At 44.8% G+C, this 26,609-nt stretch overlaps 2 protein-coding genes across 3 annotated transcripts; both read right to left on the bottom strand.

The window, feature by feature from the left end:
* Positions 1–800: 800 nt before the first annotated feature.
* On the bottom strand, positions 801–14,899 carry LOC135399442 (uncharacterized). 2 transcript variants are annotated; one of them, XM_064631243.1, is made up of 4 exons: positions 14,876–14,899; positions 6,015–6,072; positions 5,176–5,222; positions 801–1,610 (listed from the first exon to the last, which is right to left on the bottom strand). In XM_064631243.1, the coding sequence occupies exons 2-4, from the start codon at positions 6,055–6,057 to the stop codon at positions 1,173–1,175; spliced, it is 528 nt and encodes a 175-aa protein (XP_064487313.1). In that variant the 5' UTR covers positions 6,058–6,072; positions 14,876–14,899; the 3' UTR covers positions 801–1,172. The 2 variants fall into 2 exon arrangements, with proteins under 2 accessions (XP_064487313.1, XP_064487311.1); XM_064631241.1 differs by lacking the exon at positions 14,876–14,899 and adding an exon at positions 8,517–8,748.
* A 6,802-nt stretch (positions 14,900–21,701) lies between these two features.
* LOC135399428 (U-scoloptoxin(01)-Cw1a-like) lies at positions 21,702–26,367 on the bottom strand. Its single transcript, XM_064631236.1, has 5 exons — positions 26,241–26,367; positions 26,044–26,169; positions 24,296–24,344; positions 24,180–24,217; positions 21,702–23,030 (listed from the first exon to the last, which is right to left on the bottom strand). Exons 3-5 carry the CDS (start codon positions 24,318–24,320, stop codon positions 22,590–22,592), a joined length of 504 nt encoding a protein of 167 aa, XP_064487306.1. The 5' UTR covers positions 24,321–24,344; positions 26,044–26,169; positions 26,241–26,367; the 3' UTR covers positions 21,702–22,589.
* Between the last annotated feature and the right edge of the window lie 242 nt (positions 26,368–26,609).

Here is a 26,609-nt window from a genome sequence, read left to right as displayed (position 1 = left end):
AACGAAGGTTGCACAAAGACGGTTGTAACCGTCCTGGCCTTCCTGGCCGGGTAGACATAGGCGAAGCCTTCTATTAGAAAACACGGCTCATGAACTCAGAACGCTTCACGTCATCTGTGGATCGCTTTATTTTCTGTATACTGCTGCATTATTTCACATGCGCTCCATGCCTTGGTTTCTTGTGTGCCCCGACTGCCTTCCTGTGGGTGGTGGCAGCGCGTCTCCCCGGTCCTTGCACTGTTTGTACATTTAGGAACGTAGCGAGGGAGGGATGCTTATGGAGCTTCAATCCCCCTCCCCCGAAATATAGTCGACCTTGTATGTACAACACACAAACAATGTGTTGTACAACAACAAAAAAATGCGATCACCTTTCTACTTCCTAAATGTAGGAGCGAGGAACCGTGCGCAGAGCGTCATATGCACGCTGGGACTTTTTCTTACGTCGTCCCTCCGCTTCGCCTCTCCATGACAGTCACAGCCCCCAACGGGAAAAAGAAAAGAAAAAAAGAAAACGGGCGATTCTGCTTCTGGATGGATCGGATGCTGTTGATGTTCGCGAATCAGTGGCACGTTTAGAGTGGGCACTCAGAACAGATTTCGCAATGGGCCCCATGGGGTCCTTGCTTTTTGATTCCCTCCACCTGTCCTCCTCTGCCGCCCTTTGGAGGCAGCAGAGCTCGAAATAGCTGTCTCTCTTTGTTCCACGGTAGCTATGCCCCTGACGGGATCGTCTGGATTGTTGTTGCTCTGGAAGGCATCGAGAAGGTTCTACTTCGTTGCTCATGATATGAGTATAGTCGTGGATCGCGACCGAAGAGCTACTGAATTGCTGGTACCAGAAGTTCCGAGCACTGTGCGAGCGTTTGTGCTATTCCTACGACTAGATTGACATGCAGACTCTACCTGTATCCGTGCGTATATAATACGACTTACAATCACGACATATGATGGTTTGCTTGGGTTAATTTAATTATCCAATTCGTATATATCCCTTATATACACACATTGGCATGCATATATGTAGGAGTTCGGCTAAATTTGGCGCAGAGTCCCCACTCCGTATTAACGAGCATTTCCTTCTTTTTTTTCCATCCAGGTATCCTTCTTGGCTTTCAAACACTTGGCTTTCAAATAATTTGGTTTAAACACCTTTTAAAACAATGTGGGGATCATCTAACGTCATTAAATCTGATCTGGATGGCAGAAGCAGTTTTACGTTGCGCAAAGTAGCGCCTGCTGGTTCCCATTTTAGACGCCTTGTTTTGACGGAGTACGACGTCATTGTCTTCGTGCAACGCCACGTTTTCGCGGCCGAGGCGTTCGTTCAGGTAGAGAAGATCTGAGGCGTATTCGCATGGCAGAGCGTCTCCAGGGCGAGCACATGTGAGCGAGAACTGGTCAAAGACAGTCTGGTTCCCGCAGAAGAAGCTGTACTGGTGCAGGTCCGGCTCGGCGTCCGGTGCGTGGACTGTATGACATATGTGGAATAGTTTGCATCCATTGTCGATGTCCGCGTAGTAACCGGGTCTGTTGCACTCAAACGACGTTGTGATGTCTGCAAGGACCAGCAAAGCGCCTGCCGGAAGTTGGTATGCATCCGCGCTTGCCTGGAATGAACTATGCTTAATTATGAACGAATGATGAAAGATGGAAGTCACTGAAAAGGTTAGACACCTGGCACGACTCGAATCCACATCTTCTGGATTACCGGTCCAGGGCTCCACCAATTGAGCTAAGCTAACACACGTCCCCAGCGACTTCCAAGGGTGCGTCATCTGAAGGGACAAATCAACCACTCTCTCTCGCTCACCCCCCCCCCCCATTTAACTCTTACATTTTTCTCACACATACACAGATTCATACGCTGGGATCGACGCAAGTGGCATCAGTTGAACATGAGACAATTGGTGTTCTGAGGCTGGAACACATAGAAAGGACAATTACATCGAAAGCCTCAAGTGCCTAAGAAATTAATGATGAAAGACGGAAGTCACTGGAAAGGTTAACCAGCTGCAGGACTCGAACCCACATCTTCTGGATTATCGGTCCAGGGCCCTACCAAGGCCTACCAGGGCTATACCAGCGCTCTGGTAGAGCCCTGGACCGGTAATCCAGTAGATGTGGGTTCGAGTCCTGCAGCTGGCTAACCTTTTCAGTGACTTCCGTCTTTCATAATTAATTTCTTAGGCACTTGAGGCTTTGTATGTAAATGTCCTTTCTATGTGTTCCAGCCTACGAACACATGTCTTAGGTTTAGTTGCTGATCGTGATCGTGCACTTGTGGTCAATACGACGTTGAGCATACGCAAGTTCGTGGCTCCTCGACTGAATAGCTAGCTAGGACTAGAAGCTCTGAATACATTATTGGTACAAGCGCTGAGTGCACCACAGTAGTCAAGCTACTCGAGAATGTTTTCAGTAAACACTACACGGCGCAGTCGTCATGGACACGCCGCATTTTGTGTGCTGGTGCTTTATTAAAACAGAGCGGCCGGTCGCAAACGCATAATAGCTATAAATGGATATTATGTATTCGTTTGACGGCATGAGTGAAGGGTATTTTTATTGCTATTAACGGGGAGAGATGTTCACGTCAGTACAACCTATGGCGTGTATGAGCAGTGTTGACCTTTACCCGCGCAACTTTTACTAAGTCCTTCTGAGTGCAGTAGGGGCTAAGTCTCGTATGTTCAGAATACTACCGACTTTATGCCTTGCAATCTACGCGTGGTAGACCATATTTTCCCATATATATCGTTCATTATGTGATATGAAAGTATCATAAAACTGCCGGATGAGGTGGGGAATTTCTCAGCCCGTGTCTTCACCTTAGGACGTTGCTGATAGAACTGACGAGATTGTGCCATGGCGCACGGTAGTAGTGGCGCTAATGTGAGCTATAGTGGCGCGTCGTCGTCCACGAGCCGTTACATCAATCCTCCACCTCAAACGGGGAGCGGTGATTGCGATTGAGGTCCACGTCGATACCACGAGGAGGAGAATGAGGATGACAGGTGGCACGACTTGAGGAGGACGACAGGGGTAAAGGGCTTGTGATTGCAGTGGACGTAGCTGTGAGCCGGGCAGGTTCTAGTGAAGGGAAAAGTGAACGTGTGGACTGGATGTCGAGTGGGCGTCATTACCGCGTCTGGCAGATGAGCGTGAGCGCTGAATGCGCTTTGTCGACAGAGAAGTGCCGGGGCGAGGGGTGACCATGGCGAGATACGACGGCCGGATACGGCGCTCACTGTTTTCTCTCTGCGGGTCCCCGGTGCTGCTTGTCAGCCCGCGGTGGCTGGCTTGCCGATGATAAAGACCGATGTGGTCTGGGGTTATAGCGATTATCGCGCTGCGATAAGAACTAGATTCCGGCTGTTGCCATATAAGGGCTGGGGGCTTTAAAGTAATAGTTCGCTCCCTAGGGAAACTAAAAAAAAGTGCTTGATGTCTGCAATAGACAATGAACAACTCCCCGTCAATCCCTTTAGTTCGAAATCGATGTATTTTCCGAGTTTTCAGTATTTCCACGTGGACACCGGCAGCGCGGCCGGGGGAGGAGCATATTGCGGGAGGCTGCAATCTGCTCGCATGACGTTTCGTGACGTTGCTTCAGGGCTGGCGATAGGAAGCCGGATCTCTGCCAGAGAAACGGGAACGCCCTCTTGTCGGCACATTGTCCTCAGACTGACGTCGCGCGCACGTCATTTTCCGCGGGAAAGCCTACATAAGTGAATCTCGTTGCTTTCAGATGCCTACAATAAATCATACCGCTCGAGGTGCCGGAAACTAATGCACTGACCTGATAAAGTTCGAAATACACTACCGTCTGCAACAGTAATCGACGAATCCATGCTTGGAGAGCGAACTATCCCTTCAAAAGGGCTGGGACTGTGTTTGGTGGCGGAGAATTTTCCCGGTTGGTAGCTTGCCTGGAACGCTGGGTGCGTTTTTGGCTTCTAGAAGGTAATAAAACCTTGTTTCTTCGCTGGATTTGCTGTTACTGTGTCTTTCATTGGCGGCGGAACGGACGGACTTCGCCCCGAGTGTGGGAATTTTCCCACAGGGTAAAGCCAGGTGGAAAGGTTGCTGGGTCCGGCTACTTGGTCCGCTAGCTTAGGCGATGAGTGTGATGCGGTCAACAGCGGCGTACCGCGACCGGTACCGGACCGTGTGGTTCGGGCATCAGGCGTCGCTGGTGGATGCGCGACGAGGACCGTCGCGAAGCGTGAAGCGGCGTGAGTCTGTGAAGGTGACCATGGTGTGTTGTGGCTTGTCCGAGGCGGAAGCAGCGCCGTAAAATTACTGGTCGTTGACTGAGTGTGAGTCTTTGGAGGAACAGGCGCCGTATCTCCAGCGATGGCTTTTGGAGTGGCCCTGGGGCCATGAGCAAATGTGAAATTTGGGATGGCGAATGGCCGAACTGTCTACCGGGCTGACGTGTTCGTTGTCCGGATCACAAAATCTAGAGGAGATGGTGTTCCTCTATATGGTCTTGATCGGCCGATGATGGAATGTCTTGGAGTTCTGGATGTACAGGAGAGCTTCTCAACCCGTGGCTTCACGTCCAAGACGTTGGCTCCAAGTGGCTCCAAGACGTTGCCCATAAGCCAACGGGACTGTACCATGGTACGCGGTAAGAGGCGCGTCGTCGCCCACGGGCCGTCACAAACTAATTTCTAGCTCTAAGAAGTATGACATCATAGGGTTCGCAGTCTGCCATGCGACTGGCAACATTGCTACTCGAATGTCGATTTCGGTTTTTTCACCACAGCTGTGTGACGTGACACCACCCAGTGACGGGACTCGGTCACTCGGTCGTCACTTGGTATTGGAAAATCCGAAACTACGAAATTTTGCGACTGCTTTCGAAAATTCGTGGAAGCACGATATGTTCACTGACGGCGTGCATATTTTGCCTACTGAGTCTTTGAGCGAGGTCGGTTCATAATACGTAACAAAATTTAAATGTTTTTTGTCCGTAGTGGCATTTCAACAGCAGAGAATCAGTAGCCAGCTGCGCTGTCCTTCATGCCCTTATGCACTGGGAAGACGAGAGTCAAGGCTGAACATTTTCGCTGTTTCTTGCCTTGCCTTTAATTTTCCCTGCATGTACCGACTTTGTTGAACGTTGCTTTACTATCATAATGTATAATAGTGCAGATCCTTCCTTACCCAGAGTGACGGCCGTGCTGAAACTGGCCGACGGAGTGTGAGGAAAGCTGGAAAATAAATAAATAAATTTATTTAGTTATTTATTTCAAGATGCTACTGGTTTCCCTCTGAAAACCAAAGTCGGAGTGTGTGGTTCGTTGCAAATCAGTGTACTGTATGAGTATTAATTTTCGCGAATAACTAATTTTCTCGAAATTCGCGAGCGCTCTTTTCTTCGCGAATTTAAAGTTCCGCGAAATATTCGAACCAATGACAGAAAAATACCCAGGACGATGAGGCAACTTTTCTACGCGGTTTCTTACGTTATTACACTGCATTGCCTCACAAAATGTTCAGTTCTTTTCCGCTGCGAGTGGAGAGAGTGTCCTGCCTTCACGAATCCCGCGCGGATGTCGACGTGCCGTGATTCCAGTTCCTTGTAAGCCTGGATCATCCAGCAAGATACCAGCCGAGTAAGAAACATCGCGGCTCTCTCAGTCAAAAGGGCTCAAAAGAAAGACAAATGCAACGAGTTATTACCCAATTGTGATACCTTTTGTTAACTTATTCGTGGAAGTTGAAGGTGGAGGGCCCCTAAGACGCCTCAGGGTTGACACACCGCGATACCGCTAAGGTTCCGCGAATAATTGCCTGATCCTGGCTCTTCACAGATTCGCGAATTATTGAGCCCGCTAGTTTAACCACTTATACACATTTTCGTACACTTGTGACATATAGCATGTGCATCTAACATGTTTCCTGGCCCTTGCTCCTTGTCGCACGCTCTTTTACAGATTTGAACAGAGGTCGATTCCACTAAGGCAGTTTTAAATTATTTTCGTGACATTGGGAGCCCTTACCTGCAATGCAGAGTATCCGACTGCTGGGTATGGTCGCAGTCATGCCACACAGTAAGAGCTGGAAGTACGAATCAACTCTAAGATGATTATGATCAATGATTATGCATGAAAAAGAAAGAAAAACAAGAGAGAGGACGTCGCAAAAATTGTTTACAAAACGGACCTGCGCAAAAGTGTGCTTGTGCTCTGAAAACGCTTTGTCAATCTCTGTCATTTTCGTTTGTCTCAGTATTGTACCTGCTACCGAAATTACGTAAAGGAAATTACGTAAATTACTACTCGCTGCTGCACTCACAAGTAGCGTAATACTGTAGCTACACATTTCACAAAGCAACTTCATACTGATACTCCCTCCTACCCGTGCTATAGCAAATAGTAGTAACGCAGAACTTATCAGATTTTTTTTTTGTTACTCTACCTTACGTGGGACAGCATATCGCCGTCCAGTGTATCTTACGCCAGCACTTCACTGATGTTCCTTCAAGTCGCTAGCAACATAAAATAGAGGACAACTCGCAGCCACGATATATTACCTGCTGCTGTCCTTGACCTTTCTTTTATCTGCATTTGAGAAAGATTGTGCAGTGCAATACCTCTGTTTCGCATTCGCGAGAAGCTCGTTCGGCAGACATCAACTCGTTTACCTCACTGTTACCAACGGACCCCATCGCTATACCCTTTTGAACAGAAAACTGTACCTTTCAAGATCAACATCCCAGCGATATCACAGTAACATCCCGACGTGGATGTTCGGAAATCCCAGGGATTTGCCCAGAGAGCCCGTAGACAAGACGTCTTTTTCACGTCCATATAGGACTAGCAAAAGACCCACTTTTTCACCTCTCAGCAACGTCCTATACTTATCGCGACAGGATATTTTGACGTTCAGGGGATATCCCAGGTGCGTCCCGTGAACGTCATTTTTAATGTAATTATTCTACGCAGCTTATTACGCGTATAGTGTTTAGGAGATGCTGCCATCTGTGAGTTTATTTCATTTCCTTGACATCTGAACGCCTACCTGGCTTCATATTGACTTTAAAAGCGTAACTGGCTTGATGAACTCTGTACAGAATCGTCATAAATAAGTGCCGTACCCCATGTCCCTGAATTGGCGACATTTGCTCCTGTCAAATACTGCGTTTTTAATTTAGGCTATTGTTTACAATGTGATTACAGGCAGAGTGAAGCTGTAAAAGTGATAGTTTTTTTTTGCGAGTGTTGCGCACAGGTGAATACTTTACACAGGCAACAGTACGTGAACGATAGAAATACATAACGACTTGGGACATCTCTTATTTGCTGAGTAAAACCGAAGCGAAAATGACGTGCGACATCCCATAGGTATTCCATGGATGTGCAGATTTTCAGGGCGTTCGCAACCTTGTAGGGATATTCCCGGGATATTAATTTTTTATGCGCTTATTGTTGATATTTTTGCAATGTTTATATTGGATTAGAGATGCTGAAATGTGCAAAAAATGTAACGAAATAGGCTATAGCATTTTTTAAAAATTGTACCAAGATAAGTACCCTTTTGTTTTTAAGATGAAATACATAAAACAGTACCTGGAGGGACATATCTGTTTCGAACTATGTATTTTGTAGTAAAATTTCATTTGACAGCCAGTCTTGTCCCATTCTTTCTCCAATCCTTTATATTATATATTATATTATATTACATTATTTGTCCAATTAGCTATCGTGCACACAAATGTTCCTGCTAGGGTATAGTTGACATCTTACACTGATGCCACCCAACAGATAGACAGATATGTAACGCATAATTTACCAGTAAAACATAAGATGTCCCAGGGATGTTCATAAGACGTTTTCATTTTTGAACGCCTGCGACGTATTTGGGATCATATCATGGATGTCCCCTGGACGTGAAGACAAAATTGCGATATTCGCGACGTTCGCAACCAATTTTGAACATCCCTGGGATATTAGTGGTTTGCTGGGGTGCGAAATACCTGTGGCTTCTAACGTCAATTTGATTGGTGTCACGACCTGCTGTTCACTTTACGGGTCATAATAATACAGAGTGCGGAGGTCACATTTCTAAGACACGAATAAAAATGGCGACTTTACTGTTGCCCGTGAGAGACACACATATCACACAGCACGCCAATCAGTACCCCCATATTATTCAGTGTATGAAGGAATACTTGTCGCTCTTCACTATCCTTAATATCTTTCCTACTTTGCACGCATATAAGACTACAAACTAGACATATTTTAAACTTTGACACAGAACAACCAGTATGTTGCGGGGTTCACACACCGAGCAAACAGCGAACAGAAGTAACCTCTACGATGGGCAGGTGCACTGTCCCAGGAACGAGATGTGGTCGGACACACAGAGGGGATACAATATAGCTATGCGTCTTAAGAACGCACTTGAAACTATCTTCCTCTCAAGATGAGACTCCCGTGGCCGTCCGCCACCGCCCATCGCGGGAGCAAGAATGATAAATGGCGAGCTTCCTCAAGACTTACGTGAAATCCGTCTTCAGCTTGCTGCGTCTGCGTACCTCAGCCCTTTTGAACCGCTCCTGGCACGAAGAGCTCTTATATGTAGGTTCCGCGAAACTCTCACTTTCCGAGCGGCTTACGGTTGGTCATGAATTGCTCTGCGTGCTCTGGTCAGGCCCGTCGAGACAACGTCCCGCATTGTTCACCTGTCAGACGCGACGTCACGCTTTGCCGATTTCCTCTGCAATCACCGAGACCGCGGGTGGCCCAGGGAGTCACCTCGCAATCATCAATGATACAGTTTGACGAGGAAGGAAACTGGCGTCGTGGCAGGGTCATCAGTCCTGACCGAAACTTGTGCAACGACGCCACAGATAATCTGCTTGCCGGGTAAAACGCGTAACTCATGTGCGATGTGTCTGAACAACGTGTGTCTCATCGCGGTGACATACACCTTGAGAATTGCAAATTGAAAAGAAAATTGACCAAAAACCTGATGTGACAGGGCGTGTATCGCCTTTGATGGAATGGCTTCTGGTAATTGAACGCATCATTTGCCACAAACGCTGCGTACAGCGGTTATAGTGTGGACGATGATCTTAAACTCTTTCAAACTCTTGACATCCAGTATCTTAAACTCTTTCAAACTCTTGACAACCAGTATCCCTTAGAACAGGGGGATTAAACTCCAACCGAGTCGCGGGCCGCATTGACCTTATAAACCGCATCATGGGGCAAGCAGAAAATGAAATGACTGCAATTACCGTAAAATGCCCTTAAATGTACCATGCAATAAAAATATACACAAAAAACAGGGGCGGCGTAGTTAGAGTGGGGCCGCAGGGCGTGGGCCGAATGTCATGAAAAACTGCTCTTGACCCACCAAGAGAAATTAATATACTGCCTTTCCAAGTCGAGAGTAATGAGACTATTAAAAAAAAAAAGATTCGAGAAAAACACGTAGTTCTTCACAAATGATTACGCCAATGTTCAGGAACACCGAAATCATCTCCTTATTACCAATCTTGGGAAAAGTTACTTGAAAAAGTAACTGTGTCTAAGTTACGTTTAGTACGCATATAAAGTAGCTAACCTACGAGTACTGTTACTCTCTACAAATTATAACTAGCTAAGTGACATGACAAGTAACTTTGTTACTTCACAGTTACTTTCCAAAGTGGCAAATAGCGCTCAAAAATCTTTTATTCTACATTCTTCACTAGTGCAATGTCAACTATACTTGCGCAGGTTACACTTAAAGGGATTGTCGCATCCGTCGCGGTCGATTCTGAAACTTTAATGCCGTTTCACTCTGCGTTCATCACTGATATTAAAGGGGCACTAAAATGCAAAAACAAGTTCACTTCAAATTACGTTACACGGTGTGTTAATTTCATACTTGTTATCATAATGCAAAACTTCCATAAGATTTTCATATCATTCCGTTACGGAGCTACAATCGAAATTATACTCATATATGCAGTAAAAATCTGCAATATATGCAATGTTTTTAATTGTTCTTGGTATGAAAAGAATGCACCAAATGTCTATCTTAAAAAAAGTGAGTATTTTATTATAATAAAATACTCACTTTTAATAAAATACTCACATGCTTTCCTATAGGGATTGCATGGTAAAATAAAACCGCCTTCGTTCTGCAACACGAAACAAAGAATACTTGCGCCACAGACATAAATCATGGAGCTGAGGGCTTTTCGTTCATGGCTGGTAAGATAGCGTAAACGTAGACTAGCTGGTGGACGAAACCAATGACGAAACAAGCCTTGGCATGGGCAACATGCCTGTGCCTGTGCAGAAATACGAACAAACGGTGTGTTCGGGTTTTTCGTGTTGCCCATGTTCAGGCTTGTCTCTTCATGGCTTTGCGCTCGGCACTGCATCATCGCGATTAAAATGCCAACGCCGCTTCACCTTCCCACCAGGCTTCCGTGCAAGATACTGACAGCCCATCCAGATGCGGTCAAGAGGCACCGGGACCAACGTTCCACCGGGGACGCGCACGGAGGCCACAGTGAGTTTTACTCTAGGTCTCCCCGTGCTGCACGATGGTCCTCCCCAGCACTGTCCTTGGCGACAACACTACGAACTCACCGCTCACGAACCGGTTGCGGTTCTGTCGCCCGATCCCTGCATCCCGCTTCGGCGCACCCCTGGAACCCGCCCGGACAGATCTCGTCCGCACCATAGTGAGCGCGACAAGCCAAAGACGCTAATCCCAGCCGTCCCTCGTCCACGTGGCATAGTCATTCCTGGAGTCATTCGTATGGAGGCTGACTTCAACCGCAAGAACCGTTTCGCGTGTGAGGAGGGGGTAGGGGGTGATGCGGGTGCCCGCGGACGGCTATGAAGACGTGCCTCTGCTGGCCCGCGCCACTGCGCCTGCCAGTCAGTTCTACCTGCACAGTCCTAGTGTGGGGCCACGCGCATCTGCCCGCTGGGACATTCCATCATCGCATGACTCGTGTAGAGGAACACCAAATCCTCTACAAAACCATCAGCAACACCATCCACGAAAAAAGAAGCAAGCACTCCCACCTGAAAATATGGCAAAATGTGCACTTTCCATGCACATTCATGCAAAATATGCGTCAACGTGCAAAACATGCATTTATATGCACTATAGAACCATTCTGATTGGTCCCAAACCAAGGCCAAAAGTGTTTTTGATCGTTCAGATACGAAACCACATCGAGAAAAAAACATGCATTTACATGAAAATCCGCGCTCTAGTCATATATGAGCAACAACAAGTACTCACATACGTATGTTCTCCATAACACGAACACGGGCAAGGGTAAAAACAATGCCTGGAAATCTGTTGTTGGTATTTCTTAATTCTTAAGGTTGTTGAGAGGGTAGCTTCCTTATGTTTGATGGTCATGAGCCCTGCGAAGCCCTCTCTTTTTTTCTTAATAAACATACCCCCCCCCCCCCCCTGCGAAGTCAGTCATTGCAGGCCGCGTGTTTGAGACCCCTGCATTAGAAAGTCAAGGAATGACATTTGTAATGTAGCTTTCGGAAATGATAAGTACTAGAGCTGTCTATTAAACGTTTAAACGTTTTCTTAAGAAACGCGTTTTGTAACACGTTTCACAGATTAAACGTTTTCTTAAAACACTTTTGAACGTGTTCTGTTAGATATACGTTCAACAGCACGTATATGTGTTTAAACGTTTTCCCAGGATACGTTTAAGCGTTTTCGTTTACATAAAACGTCTCACGGTTCGAATACGTACGTAAACGTTTTTTTCAGGAAACGTTCCTTTTTCTTCTTTTTTTTGGTTACTATAAGCGATAGATCATATGTGCGTTAAACACGGTCCGTTATTGTTCGTAATTTGTATATGTTACAATGACCACGGGGGTGATATTATTATAAGGAAGAAGTGAACTGCAAGTTTTCGTTATTTTTTTATTCTTTCCTCCTCTAAACACTACAGCTTACTTTCATTGACAGTTTTTCTTTTTGTTTATTTGTTTTTCTTTTTGTTTGCCTTTATTTTTCCCCCTTTTTCTTGGGAATAGCAAGCCGCCATACCGGTGGCTAACCTTTCCCTCTTATTTTTTATATATAATAAACATATCCCCCCCCCCCGTGCAGGGTATCGTTAAAGTGGCATGTTAGTTTGTCCCGCCCATTTGTGATTGTCTTATGTTTAATAAAGAAGAGTCACAGCGCAGGGCGCATTTTATTCCGTTTCTTGGTGGTTAATAGAGCGTTGCCACGACCCCGTTCGCAGCGTACACCGAACTCCGCTCCTCTCCGAACTCCGAACTCGTGCACTCATGGCATTGGGATCGCTGACACTCCAAAAACGGAGCTTTATCTCATCGACATCGTCCGGCAGAATTACAGTTCTGGGTGTTATCCTTTTGTCCATCCCAATTTGTTCATAACGGGAGGTGTACGGATCTTTGTGGGAATTCGCGTCAGTGCATGATGCCACAAAAGTCGTGCTCATCCCTTTTTTCCCACTCTTGCGCAATATGATTCGGGACAGTGATTGGTTCTTAACGCGTTATTGGCAAATATTCTGGTTTTAGAGTGCAATAATGGGAACCAGTAGGAAAGAGCAGGTTACATGATTCAGGCTAAAGAAGTCGGTCAAGGTCACAATCTTCCGCGTTGGTCTTTTCACCAAAATACTACTCGCGTAAAGAAGACAAATACGGAATTTTTAGTATAAACTGCCCAAAAGATTTAAGCGTCATCACCGCCATTACGAGCTCGACATGTTTCAAACTGTAGTGAAACACGCCGGTTCATAATGAAATGTACAACGAAAATGAACACAAATAGGTTTGCTTAAAATCCAAATATCAACTGAAGTAATAAGCTACTTATAAGACAGTGAGAAACTGGCGTAGTTGGTAATTACTGATGGGAACCATGGACGCGCCGGGCATAACGGGGACAACTTCTGTCTCCGTTCCCGTAATGCCTGGCGCGTCTATGTTTTTTTCATTAATAAAGATAAGAAGTTGCTTGAATAGCTATCCGTTTCGAAAGGCGTTGCGTTTCGTATTAACAAGACGTTTAAACGCTTCACCTTGACATAACGTTTAAACGTTTCATAAGGAAAGGTTTTCGAGACTATACGTTAATCGAAACGGCGTATAAAACGTTTAAACGGAAACGTTTTAAACGAAAATCGGAAAAACGTCTTAGATCCCGAGCCCTAATAAGTACAGTAAAATACTCATCATCTTGCATACTTCGAGGAACAGAAACTACACTGCTCCTCTGAACTCTAAACTCGTAGTACATCCCTAAGCCTCAATTTTTTGTTACCTTTGCAGACTTTTAGGTATCTTGAGTACCGTACTCGAAACACTGTGTTTTAAATACTTGTGTTCGCATTTTAGTATCTGACTCAGTACATTTTCTAAAAAGTATTTTTACTTTATTTCAAATACGTTTTTCGGTATTTTCGACTCCATAATCTAATTACTTTTCGTTTGTTTGTCTGTCATAATATTATGTTCAGTTTCACAACAAGGTAATATAGTTGAATATAGTTCTTGCGCCATTAAACCCCAAATCATCATCATCATCATCATCATCATCCAAAGAAAGAGAGGAAGGTTGACTGACGAACACTCTGGAACTCCTCTACAACGAGATAATAATGTCGACGCTTAATTAAATAGGGTAAGGTGGTCTATGTTGAAGACAGTTGAGCTATTTTGTTAATAGCAGTCATAATCGCCTAAATTGCACCATAATTCGTTAATTGAATCCCCAAACCTTTGAGAAATGATGCACAAATTACTGTGGTGCTAAACCAGATATTTATTTCGTACGAGCCAAAAATGACAGGCTACATATTTTCATCAACTTACCCCACCCTATGTGTAAGTTGAGGACATCAAAAAATTAATGCCGGGTTTAAATTTTGTCTTTTGTTTTGGTCAGCCGAAAGGGTCAGAGTAAAAACTCGAACTCGAAGTTGTTGTTGTTCGTTCTTCTCGTCCTGAGTGGCGGGGGACGGATGGGCAACGACGATGCGCACGAAGTGTCCAAATCCTTCTCCGCCGCTCCGAGTTCGATGAAGGGATGGTTCGGAATCTGCTCGGTAGGCACTGATTAAAGCCCGACTCAGATGACGGTGATACGGGCTTTATTCACTGGAGACTATGGTACATAGGGATATTTAAAAGATTTACACACTGGACTGGACGTTACATGTTCCGAAGTCCAGCTCCCAGTTCCTCTCTTCGTCGCTGCGGCCGCTTAAAAGGATGATGGATGGGACCACAACCCGCGCTGATGGCTTCCAATCGGGCGGCCTGGGTTCAAAGGGTTACAGCTCGTGGTTGGCCCAGTTTAAATACTTGTGTAGACCAGAACCGCCCGATTGCACACTCTCTCCACGCGATTTATGACCAACGTTTCGAGGTGTCAACCCGTGCACGACCTAACTTAGGTCAGTGCATGCCTCCTGCGCCAGAATTATGGCCGTCGCGACGGATCGAGTTGCCTGGAGGACCCCAGCTCCCCTGCACTTGCAACGATGCCATTCCCTTTCCCCACTGACATTACCAGTCGGGTCAACCCTCGTCGCAGGCTGGTTAAGAAAATGAGCAAATATCCCCCAACAACACCAGACGTGGGCGGATGATGCCAGATGTTACAATTTGGACAAATATAACATACTTCTCTCATACAAATTCTCATAATGGTCATGCAAACACAACTCAATCCTTTACAGTCAGCCACGAGTAGTGCACATGGAAACCCAGGGCACTGGTACAGCATCATAACGGTGAGGTCACATTTTATTAGCCGAGGAGCAGAAATGAGCAAATTGGAAGTCAATACTCGCGAAAGTTACAGGGACAAAAAAAAAGGCCCCTCTTACCTCGACCGCATCTGCAAAACAGCGTCTCACGCCTTTCTAAAATGCCACGTGTAGAACGTCAACACGTTACTTCAAAGCCCAGACAACGGCTGTGCTCACCCTGGTGTCACAGGCGAGAAAAAATATTGCTAAGAAAATGCCACGCGAGAAACCCAAACTGTTCTCAACTTGCCCCCGTCTTCAAGTAGCCCCACTTTACCCTAATAATAAGAAAACCGTGATCACTGTCGAGACCAATACTCAAATATCTTAAATTTATTTTAAATAATCCTTCAAGTATTTTCTACTCTACTCTAATTACTTTATTTTTGAAGTATTTGTACCGTGTCTTAAGTACGTTCGCCCTCCAGTATTTAGTATCGTATTTCAGATACGTCCTGTACATGTCTTGCATTTGTGACGTGCAACGTTACGGAACGTTCAGTGAACCTCACGAGCTATAACCTCATAAAGTATAGCTGAGTTGGAAGTGAAGTTTGTATATCTCGCTGCAATAATTTACTCACTTGACGCTTTCGGCAGAGGTCGCAGTCATTGTCCTCATTACTGCGCTCGCGATTTTCCCATTCTTTGCGTCCCAGGCCTGTCGAGTGCTTCGACCAATGACTCTGAAGGACTACTTTTTGAGTGCTGGATCCACGACAGACTCTACAGATACGGTTCCCAGATGGCAACAGCTGCTTCACGTAGCCAAAATGTAGCACACTCCTGTCAGAAGTTGATTGCTGTGATCAAAATAAACTTGTCGCTGTTCCTGACAGGAAAAACGTGTGTGGTACTGCTCGCATGAAAGTGATGTTATTCAATGAACGAAGAAGTTTTGTTTTTCCGTAATACACACGCCATGATACCCGCGGGAAACGATCACTTACGCCACCACCCGACCTGTAAAAATTACTTTTCAAAAGTAATTGACTTACGATTACAATTACTTGTTCAAAAAGTAATTAAATTACAGTTACAATTACTCATTTTCTATTGTATTTCAATTACGATTACAATTACTGAAAAAGTAATTGCATTACACTAAATTACATTCACAAAGTTGACCGCAACGTGCAAGATTTGATGTACACATTTATTGCGCATGTTCTGAAGGATGGTGGTAGTTGTGCTTGTTGTAGAAAAACAGGTTAAAGAAGTCTTACACAAGGACAAGTCTCTTGCCATATTAAAGGAATACCGAACATCACAGTCAAAAGGCTTTCTTTCTTCAGGTATGTGAACAAAGTGCAGATCATGAGTGCAGCTTGTAACGTCCATTGGCTTTCAAGAGTAAGGTATTCTCAAAGTTCTTGTCTGTAAGGCTGCCACGTTTCCTTGTCATAACAAGAGCACCAACCGAAAACAGACGCTCCACTGGTGCACTGCTGTGCAGCCGAACATTGTACTTCATGAACAAATCGGGCACACAAGGAAGATCTTTCAAGCACTCTAACGACTCTGAAGTGCGGGTCAATACCCACAATTTGTACTCCTTTTCCCATGGTGCAAGAGTTTTGCTTCTTCCACATTCGAATGTAAAAAATCTGTACTGAAAAATGTACCGATCTGAATAGAGTCTTTTGGTAATCACTGTGAAAAAGAAAAAGAAAAAAAGAAACTGCGTGGAACTGACCCAAACTTTACACATTGGGCCTTCCCAGATAGCCTTCAAACTAATTCCGAAAGTAATTCAAAATGCGTTACGCGTTACTTGTAAAAGTAATTCAATTACAGTTACAATTACATAAAACCTAATGTAATTCCGGAAGTAATGAATTACAATGAAAGTAATTAATTACAGCAATTCAATTACTTGTAATTAATCACTTTACAGGTCTGGCTACCATACGTACGCGACAACGGTGAAACAGAGGGACGAGGCATTTCATGGGTCTTTGTTGCCGTCTTCGCTCGTCAAGCGCTCCCTGCCTTCCCCTTCTCCGTGCCGTGTGTCACTCTTGAACACAGTTGAGAAAAAAGATGAAGACACGCTTGAAAAATCCTGTATCTCTGTTTCCTTTCTCTATCGTGGCGTTCCACAGTAGGTCCTGGAGGGAAGCCCAAAACAGGCGAACAGCCAAGTGCGATATTTAGGGGCCGTATGAATCAAAAGTGGCAAAGCTGGCTACTTATTGATTTATTGATTCATTCGTGCCCAAGAACAGCCACAGGGGCCTTAGTGTTGGTGCACATAAAAAGAGGCAGAAAAACAGCAATTACCACACCATGCAAATACCGCAAATACATCCAAAACGAACAACGTACAACAACAAAACACAATACCGTAACACCGTACACCACAATACAATACAACACAGTGAGTATTCGCAAATAAACATTGAGTGAATTAATGAAATTGAATGAAATTGTGACAGTACAGGATAGTAATCAGTGAGTAAAAGAGGATAGAATAGGGGGGGGGGGAATCAATAGAGAATACAGGTAGCCACAATGCGCTAGGCTATGATACAGGTAGCCAGAGTGCATTAAACTATGATAGTACTAACAATGATAATAACAGGTAGCCACAATGCACTAAACTATGATAATACTAGCAATGATAATACTGTGATGACACAGGTGCCCAGAACGCATTAAACTATGAATATGATACACTGTGATACACAGGAGGCAATGTCACCTCACGCTTGAATGTCACGTAGGAAGTAGAGAACACGTCACATGATGTGCGTGCAGAGTTCAGCATCATCTGGCAACGCGTTAGGGGATCATTTAGACAGAAGTCACGCGGTGCAGCAAAGACGGTGGATGACGCATAGTAGCAGTACAACAACGAAAGTTAATACCGCTGAAGAGATAGGGAGCATCAAGAATAGAGTGGATGCATTTGTAAAGGAACATAACATCAGCGATACTGCGCCGTAATGGCAGTGGCTGAAGCTTAAAATATGCTAAGAGTTTTGAATAGTCATATTTATTGAAGCCGAGAATATTTCTGAGGAAGGTGTTATGGGCAATATGTAGTGCTCCTTTCTGAATGGCCTCAAGAAGTTTAGTGCCTGTGGCAGAGAGGTCGTTCCAAACAACTGATGCATAATCTAGTCGTGGAAGAACATGGCACTTAAACAATTTGATGAAGATCGCGGGAGTATCAAACACTTTACATTTATAAGTCAGTAGGCCGAGAACACGAAGCGCAGAGGAACACATGGATTCTATGTGCTCATGGAATTTCAGTTAAGAATCAAAAGTGATCCCCAAATCGCAAATAGTAGTTACACGGCTAATCTCTGCATCTGGCATATAAGTGAAAACTCTTATGTTTGTTTTACGGGTGAATGATACAATTTTTGTTTTTGTAGTATTGATCTTCAATCGATTTTTCGAGTACCAGCTAATGACATTATTTATGTTTTCTTGTAGTAGAATACAGTCAGATGAAGAAGATATGATCCTCATAATCTTGAAGTCGTCAGCGTACTGAAGTAGAGTTGAGTGCTTAACGGACGATGCAAGGTCATTAATAAATATACTAAAGAGTAGAGGTCCGAGATAGAGCCCTGCGCGGATGAGATTTTTGGCATCCGCATCCGACCCGCATCCGCGCAAACGTTATCCGCACCCGATCCGCATCCGCTACATACACGACCGTTTACATCCGCATCCGATCCGCTGAGCAAAACGCAATATCCGCATCCGATCCGCAAAATCCGCAAGTTTCGAAGGACGCGTAAATACCGCCGGAAGAATGTTGGTATAATTTCGGATGCCTCCATGCTGTCACGGAAGGACTCACGACGATAAGCAAAGGTAAACCTTTCAAGAAACGCGATATGGAGAGACTTCTGGAACGCGTGGAACGCTACCTCGTCGGTGCTCGCGTGGACGCCAGAATGCCTCCTCTCCCGTCTTGGCCGTGCATGGTCAATGGTGAACCCGAGCATGCACTCGCTGTCGGCTCGCAATACAAATAAATTGCTAGTGGAAAAATTACAGCAAGCGGTATATCCGCATCCGATCCGCTACCGATCCGCTGCCTTCGCATCCGCATCCGATCCGCATCCGAGCTCGAGCCATCCGCATCCGATCCGCACACCGCAGAAAGTGATAAATTTTCATCCGAATTCGCAAGCATCTTGCGGATATCCGCGGATATCCGCTTCCATCCGCGGATGGTGCAGGGCTCTCCGAGATTAGGCACCTGAGGGCAGACTTGTACGTATCTTGAGTACGTACTCAAAATACAGTATTTTAAATACTTTTTCCGGTATTTTGGTACTCTACTCAATACTTTTTGCGACAAGTATTTTTAATGTATTTAAAATACTTTTTTCGGTATTTGCTACTCAGTACTCAAAATACTTTCCTTCCTCGTCAAGCCATATCCAGCACGCTTCCCGCCGTGCCGAGATTTTCAGCTCACTGGAATTTAACCCCCTTTTTCTTCGTTTTCTTTTTTTCGGGAATTCGCAAATCTGTCATTTATCCTCTTGTACAATAGGCTGGTCCCAAGCCTGGCCTTGCTTCTCAATAGCCAGCTTCGTCAGAAAACCGTTCCTATTCATATTGCCAGGTGAATCACCAGGGGATTAGGTACAAGATAATCCCGGCATTTATTCCCTTGGTCATCAAAGCAATAAACACGCGCCAGAGGTTGACAGACCCGAACCGACATACAGGAGGGATTATGTTAAGTTTTGGGTCAGAACATATCAACAAAGTTTACTTGGGTTCACCAAAGTTCACCAAACATTACTTGACACCAAGACGTTGCAAATGAAAGATATGCATGGCTGATGAAGTTTATTCCTTTCATTTGCAAGGCCACGTTCAGAATGCGCGTCTCACTTACTGCTAATACTAAAGTACTGTAAGCAGGACTGTACAGTACTAAGGTACTGTAAGCAAGTCGTCTTCTTCACAGTACTTTAAATAGTATCTTAAATACTTCTTAGAGTATTTAGTACTCTACTCAAATTACTTTCAGTTTTGAGTATTTTGTACTCTATTTTAAATACTTTTTCCGTAGAGTATTTGGTATCTTATTTTAAATACTTTTGCGCAGTATTTTGTACAAGTCTGCCTGAGGGATTCCAGATGTAGGCGAATAAAAATAAGAGCACGCACCAGACACACGGACAGAACGTTTTCGCATACACAGATATGATTGAAAGAATAGTAAAAGGCGTTCGCGAAGACCATAAGATCACAGTTTGCATATAAGAATGTCATGGTCCACTAAGTCAAACGCTTTGGAGACGTCGAAAAAGACAACATCGACTTGACCACTAGTGTTGACGACTGGTGAAGTGACTGACATAAATGACACCAGATTTGTGATTGTTGGTCTACCTGGCATAAACCCATGTTGACATTCTACAATTTTCTGCTTGAAGAATGATGCTAAATGCTTGTAAATAATGTGTTCAAACACTTTAGAGGCGGCACATAAAATACTAATGGGTCTGTAGTTGGTCGAAAGGAGCTTGCTGCCTTACTTATGAACTGGGACTACAAGGGGAGTCTTCCAGTGACCAGGAAAAATATTGCACTGTAGGGATAGGTTAAAAATAAACCTGAGCACAGGTGCAAGGATATCACAATATGCCTTGAGAGGGACAGCATGTATACCAGCAGGGCCTCGAGTAGTGGACGATTTAAGCGTGCGGATGGCATTATGGACATCGCTCACAGTTACCTCAAATATGGTCAGACTGTCGACAGAGCCTGAGCAGTCGGGGTTAGCAACAGAGGTTGTGGTGATAGTGTTCTATACAGATGCGAATAGATTTGCAACAGTTGACGCATTCGAGTGTATCATGTCACCACCGTGCAGTGAAATAGTTGCTCCTGAGTTACTCTGGTCTTGCTTTGACTACTTTTTGGGTTTTCATGCATATCAGCCTGCATATTATCGAGGTAATACTGGTGGTCAATTTCAGCACATTTCTTAAAAAGGGAGTGAAACAACGAGAAGTTATCGTAGTCCTCAACATTCTTAAGTTTCTTGAATCGTGTATGATAGTATTTTTTCTTACTGAGGTAGTGAGGGGTCTGTCTGGAGAACCAGGGAGGGAATTTGCGACGAGAGGAAGCCAAATCTAACAACCCTGGCTACAGAGGTTGTGATGGGTGGGTAGGCGGGTACTAAAGTTAAGTCCCGGACAGTCTGCACGTTTCACAACGCATACGTGTACGTGCTTGCTTTTCGCATACAGCGTTCTCTGTAGAACAACAATGGCAGAATGCAATGGCGTATTCCTTGCCCTTTTGGGGTTTTTCATGGAATATGTACGTTATTTTGCCACACGGTTGGCAGCAACTTCGCATGGAAAACTAAATGAAGTAGAATGAAATGAACGAATCTTTTTTTTTTTTTTTTTGACAATTTACGCTATTTGTTCACGGACCCTTTAATGTGATCAGAGATATTGCTACCGTGTCTCGCACTGGTATACACTGTGGCTTCATATCCTTCCAGACCTGTAATGTAAAATATTTTTGTGTGCGTAAAATGTTCCCTTCCATACTATTTATTTATCAGACAAAACCTTACCAGGAATTCATTCGTTTTCAGTTGCCCGCATAACCAATGTAAATTATGACTCCTTTGTTTTAGTTTTGTTGGCAAATTCCCGCGCTCGTCACACTACATGTATTTGTTGTAGTTGTGGTTTGTTCTGAATCGTCATCCTCGTGACTGTACATTTTGTGTCAAACATCCCATATTTTCATGCAAAGAAACAGTCATTCACTAACGTACGGACAAACAGGAATACAGGGGTTAGCTACTCTCGACCCTGTCGTTACTTATTTGTCCACATCGTCATCGGCGTATGTGTTTCGATTCTCACGCACCTCACGTATCAATCAGACACAATATGGTGCCGAAAGCTTTATTACTGTTGGCAACATCCATTGCACACTAATTACACATGCAGATGAGCATGAAGCAAGACTAGCGGAAACAGGGCTCGCCATACACCGTTAGATGCGAACGAAGAGCGAACTCGCAAAGTGAACATGTGATTGAATGCGATGTTATGCGAACATTTCCCCTCGTTGTTTAAGTACAAGACATTGATACATTGATATCATACAGTGATCCGTTATAATACATGCAAGTCTCAGAGACATCCTTACAGTCACCTTACTTACAACACTGGAACAGCTTTGAGCACCCACACACGTTATTTACGTTGACAAGCATGTTACATCAACAACGCATAGCTGCACTGTCGACGAACAAAGGATGAAAGACCTAGAGTGAAATAACCAGATGCGCTATCAGCGTTTTGAAAGTGCTAAATAAATTGTAGAAAGTACATTTCAAAGCACGACAGTGACATACGTTAGCAGGCTCTTGCTAGGTTTATGGGTTTCTCTCACGACGTCAATAAAATACTGATATTTTAACGCAGTTATACGACGGTATCATGAACTTCAATTTGAGCAGTAAGCGCTGTCGCAGCCTCTTTTACTGCTGTGTCCATACGAAGAATGCAGCTGCTGAAATTAAGTGCTTGGTGGCTGCAAGCATCAGATGACTCACTGACGACCGGCCTTGTTTAAGCCGCAAGCGCACATAAAAGACAACGTCTGCTTCTTACATATAGGTGGGTCGTGTGCACCTTCCTCATCTTGCGAAACAGGGCTCTCAGACCTTTGGTGGAGCCAGCGCTCATGATACCTGTCCCCTCAACCTCTGCTACCCAATACGACAGACACAAGTGAACCATAGGGGCACTACTCCTGCCTTAGGAAACGCTTAGGCTTTGCTCTTGTAGGCGACCTTCTGTTCCTTCCTTTCGGATGCAGCAGCAGCGAACTGTTGCTGCGGCTGCTGGAAGCCTGGGATGAGCGGCGCCGCTCGAGCCAGATCGTCTTCTGTGTGAAGTGGTGTGTTCTCCCTACCAATGTTATCGTTGATGTAGAAAAAGTCTTGAGCGTTAGCGCATGGGACGGATTCTTCAGGGAAGGCGCAGGTGAGAGAGAGTTGGTTGAAGATGGTTTGGTTACCGCAGAAGAAGCTGTACTGCTTGATCTCGTAGGAGCCATCGGCGTTGAACACTTCATTGCAGATGTGAAAGATCTGGCAGTTGTTATCAACGTCGGCGAAATAGCCACCTCGTTGGCACTGGAATCGGGTCTGGATGCCACCGACGACGAACTCGACGCCGTCAGGGAGTTCGTAAGCTTGGCGCTTGCTCTGTTTTGGCATGAATAATTGCGTTGGACACAATCAGGTTTCGGAAACACCACGGCACATGTATTCATTAGCACGAGCTACAAATTCCTTCCTGACATATGATTTGTAATGGTGGACCGCATGGGCCTACACTCGAGCACAGTTTGTCGTATGCAGGGCGTTTCTCGATTCGGTACAGGTTTTTATATATAAAAAAAGCTACACTCTAAGAAAAAAATGTATGATTTTCTACCAATTTCGGTAGAGCTGCATTGCAACAACATTTCTACTCCAACCAGTTTTACCTTTTGGGTATAAATGGAGAGTAGAAACACACTACAGAGTACTGTCTTTCTACCAGCTTGGGTAGGAAGTTCTACCATTTTCTCTTAGAGCAAACGTGCGAGAGAGGAGCAAGGGAAAGGGACGCCGCCGCTTATACCCGCGGGGGAGAAGTCTCGTGTGGATTTGCACAAAATGGTAGAAAGACTGTCCTGCTGCAACTTTGGGTAGGAAATTATACCTTATTTTCTTAGAGTGTATGAGGGCAGAGTATATACCGTTTTTGAAGGTGGATTATACGACCAAATATCACCAAAATATATAATATAATCACCAAAAAATTCGTTCTAAAGATGTTTCCGGGGAAATGTGAGGTAAGGAAATTAGAGCCAGTCATTATTTAATGCCTTCCAAAGTAAAACCTAAGTTTTCTTCCTGCACTCTTGATGGGTTTGGTTACAGTTTCGGTTCATTCGCATAATAAAATTTCGTGATCGATATCTCAAGGTACGTGCTCATCTCAGGATTATTATTATTTCTGGCCATCGTCGCTCGTGCGCCAGGAAAACCCGAATCATCATCAGTAGCAGCATCATTATCATTATTCTTATTATTATTTATAAAGGATGTCTCTAAATAATGACTGGCTCCAAATCTGCTGTTACACGTTTCTCCCGAAAAGTTTAGTGAAAAGGCCAATTAATGAATTATATGTAATTAGTCTTCTAGGAGCTTCGTTCTCTCTTCGACAGTTTATCCGCCTGCTAGTATAGCTCAACTGCAAAAGCGGCATCTGTGCTGCTCTCATAGCATTTCATAGAAAGTCAAAGAAACCCTGCATATTTCTTTCTAGCTCATGCTATACATATAGCTGTAGTTCACACTTACCCTGCTCTTGGAGACGGCAACAGCAACGGCAATGGAAGCTGGAGAATGGAATTTATTATGATACTGGACAGAGACATCACACATACCCACACGCTTAAGTAGTATGCAATTCTTACCCAGCAGTAGGAAGACCTTCATCATTTCTTTCTTGTGGAGTCTAGGACGCTAAAATGAGACAAAGCAATGGGTACACATCATGCAGAGTTGATCCGTGTACGAAGAGTATTACGAGAGAAATAGTTTGGAGGGCCAGGTCATTAGTACAACTGTTATTTCTGCTGGGTAGTCTGGAGTGAAAAGATCCAATCAAAAAGCTAGAACAGGCCGCGTTCCCTGTGTTTTTCCTCGGATGGTCTCAGGCTAATGTTGGCACATTTCTAGATTAATAGAGCCCTGACTTTTCGGGTAAAACCCGAACAACGCCGAAGATGAACTTGCTAAAGTGGAAATTCAGCTACCAATACAGACACTGGAGAACGCAAAGCACCGCGCTCTCAGCACAGCTACTCGGCATGTAGTGTTCATTTGAAGTGCGTGTCGAGTTCTTCTTCTTTTTTTTTTCTTTTTTTTTTGGTACGCAAATCTTGTTTTCCAACCGGCATGTAACCGTATAGCCTGATTTTACCCAATTTCACAGCTCCTGAAATAAAACCCGATTTCTACCCCAATTAAAAAAAAAAAAACGCAAGGGTCTATGTATGAAGTCAGACCAAGGCGCACTGTCCTCCCCGAGCAGTATGCGGTCGTATTTGCAGACAGACTGCTCAGTAATGAAACAGCACAGCCAACCGAACAAAGCGAAGGAAGCTGCGCTCAGACAATGGCGCCATTTTTACCGTAAAGGACATTTCTTAGGAAGCCAGTAAGGCGGGTATCTCCCAAGAAGGCATTAGGAAGCGTGCCCAGGATGCACCTAGTGCTTGTCAGAGCCTCAATATGTTGGCAACGGGAGAAATAATTATTGTCTAGACGCGCGGCAGTCGATGGCAGTTCATTGTACTCCATGCTGGGCGGCACTACGCGTTCGACGTCTTCTATTGTTCCCCGTGGGCTTCAGTATCGCACGTCAGCTCTACCGGTACGCCGTTGTCTTTCTCTCTCGAAGGGTACTGCTTTTTACAGTCATAAAAAAGCTCTATCAGAAAACTGTCAAAGGAATAAGTTTGTTGTACCACTGTATGGCTACGCATGAGTCAGACTGGCATGCGCATTCCACACGGTGATACAACCATTCCGTTGGACAGAGGTCAAGAAGTCCTACTTGGGCGCAAGTCTGCAGGAAGGTTCTTACTTTGGGGCTTTATTTGGATGCGTGAATAAAGGGAGCAGTTATTCCAGCACTGTAGGGTAGAGAAAGTGCAAAATAGTCAGCATTGGAAGAAAGCGTGTCGTCTTTGAGGACTAGACGGGTATGTGCTAAATGAAACCCTCACATGTTTGTGTACGCACAAACCGCAAAAAATTCCTAGTTGTCTTTTAAACATTAGCCTTGTCCACAAGGGTACACGTCCAGGGACACACCAGTTGTTCTGTTTAAAGTTTGGAATGAAGACTGATAGCGCGAACATTAAGCACCGCATGTTTCACTAGTGGTTCTGCTGATACGAAGGCACGAAAAATAGGTAAATTTGTAAGTTGCCTCTACACTGACTCTGATAATGATCCTGCTGTGCTGAAGCGGTTGCGAGACAAGTCATTGCACTGTGTACATGGGCACTAACAGAGGATCAACAACGTAGGGATAGCTCGAGCTCTGCAACCGAAACGCCCCACGAAATGAGATTCGTGAAGCCTTTCGGAGCAACGTCAACGACAGCTAGTATTCGATGCCAGCGAAAGGAGACAAACCAAAAAATGTACTCACCTGCCTTTACTCTTAGGACGATGTATGTCCAAGGGGAGGTATTATTCACAGAGTGAGAAGCTGGACGCCAACTGCAGCATCCATCTTCGAGCTGCTTATATACATCTTCGCCCTCTCTTTCTTTCCCTTTGGAGACCGTAAAACAACGTTTATTTATAATAGCAAATAAAAGAAGGGGGTTCACGCAACAAACGCACCGATGTAACCTCTCGCCCTGTTACCTATCGGCTAGAAAGCATGTCAGCCTATTTTAAAAGCGCGGAGAGGGATTCACCGCTTCCTACGTCCGAAGACCTCATCCGCTCTATATGACCTTATTTATGAATCCCTTTCTACCTTCCGCTCTCGTCTGTGGAGGAAGGACTTTCACTGTCGTCTACTTGGCGCTGTGGCGGGACAAGGTCTACCACTAGAACGAATTGTACGGCTCTCAGGGGGGCGCTTATCCCGAAGCGTCTTTCAGAACATCCCCGCGTAATCCGCCGTGGGTGGGTAAACAGAGAGACAGCTTTATGTCGCGCGGGGCCCAGTGCCTTTTCCTTTATGCAGTTAATTTCAGCTATATA

The sequence above is a fragment of the Ornithodoros turicata genome, chromosome 1 (genome assembly GCF_037126465.1).
Source record: "Ornithodoros turicata isolate Travis chromosome 1, ASM3712646v1, whole genome shotgun sequence".
Taxonomy (NCBI): Eukaryota; Metazoa; Arthropoda; class Arachnida; order Ixodida; family Argasidae; genus Ornithodoros; species Ornithodoros turicata.
This window is presented reverse-complemented; position numbering and strand designations above follow the sequence as displayed.

What these genes read in the sequence shown, in the direction of transcription:
- LOC135399442 (XM_064631243.1), bottom strand. Translation starts at nt 6,057, where the DNA reads ATGACTGCGACCATACCCAGCAGTCGGATACTCTGCATTGCAG. An exon ending in TCGGATACTCTGCATTGCAG is followed by an intron (nt 5,223 to 6,014) that starts GTAAGGGCTCCC and finishes TTTATTTTCCAG; the next exon opens with CTTTCCTCACACTCCGTCGG. An exon ending in CAGCACGGCCGTCACTCTGG is followed by an intron (nt 1,611 to 5,175) that starts GTAAGGAAGGAT and finishes AGTTCATTCCAG; the next exon opens with GCAAGCGCGGATGCATACCA.
- LOC135399428 (XM_064631236.1), bottom strand. Translation starts at nt 24,320, where the DNA reads ATGATGAAGGTCTTCCTACTGCTGG. An exon ending in GAAGGTCTTCCTACTGCTGG is followed by an intron (nt 24,218 to 24,295) that starts GTAAGAATTGCA and finishes TCCATTCTCCAG; the next exon opens with CTTCCATTGCCGTTGCTGTT. An exon ending in TTGCCGTCTCCAAGAGCAGG is followed by an intron (nt 23,031 to 24,179) that starts GTAAGTGTGAAC and finishes ATGCCAAAACAG; the next exon opens with AGCAAGCGCCAAGCTTACGA.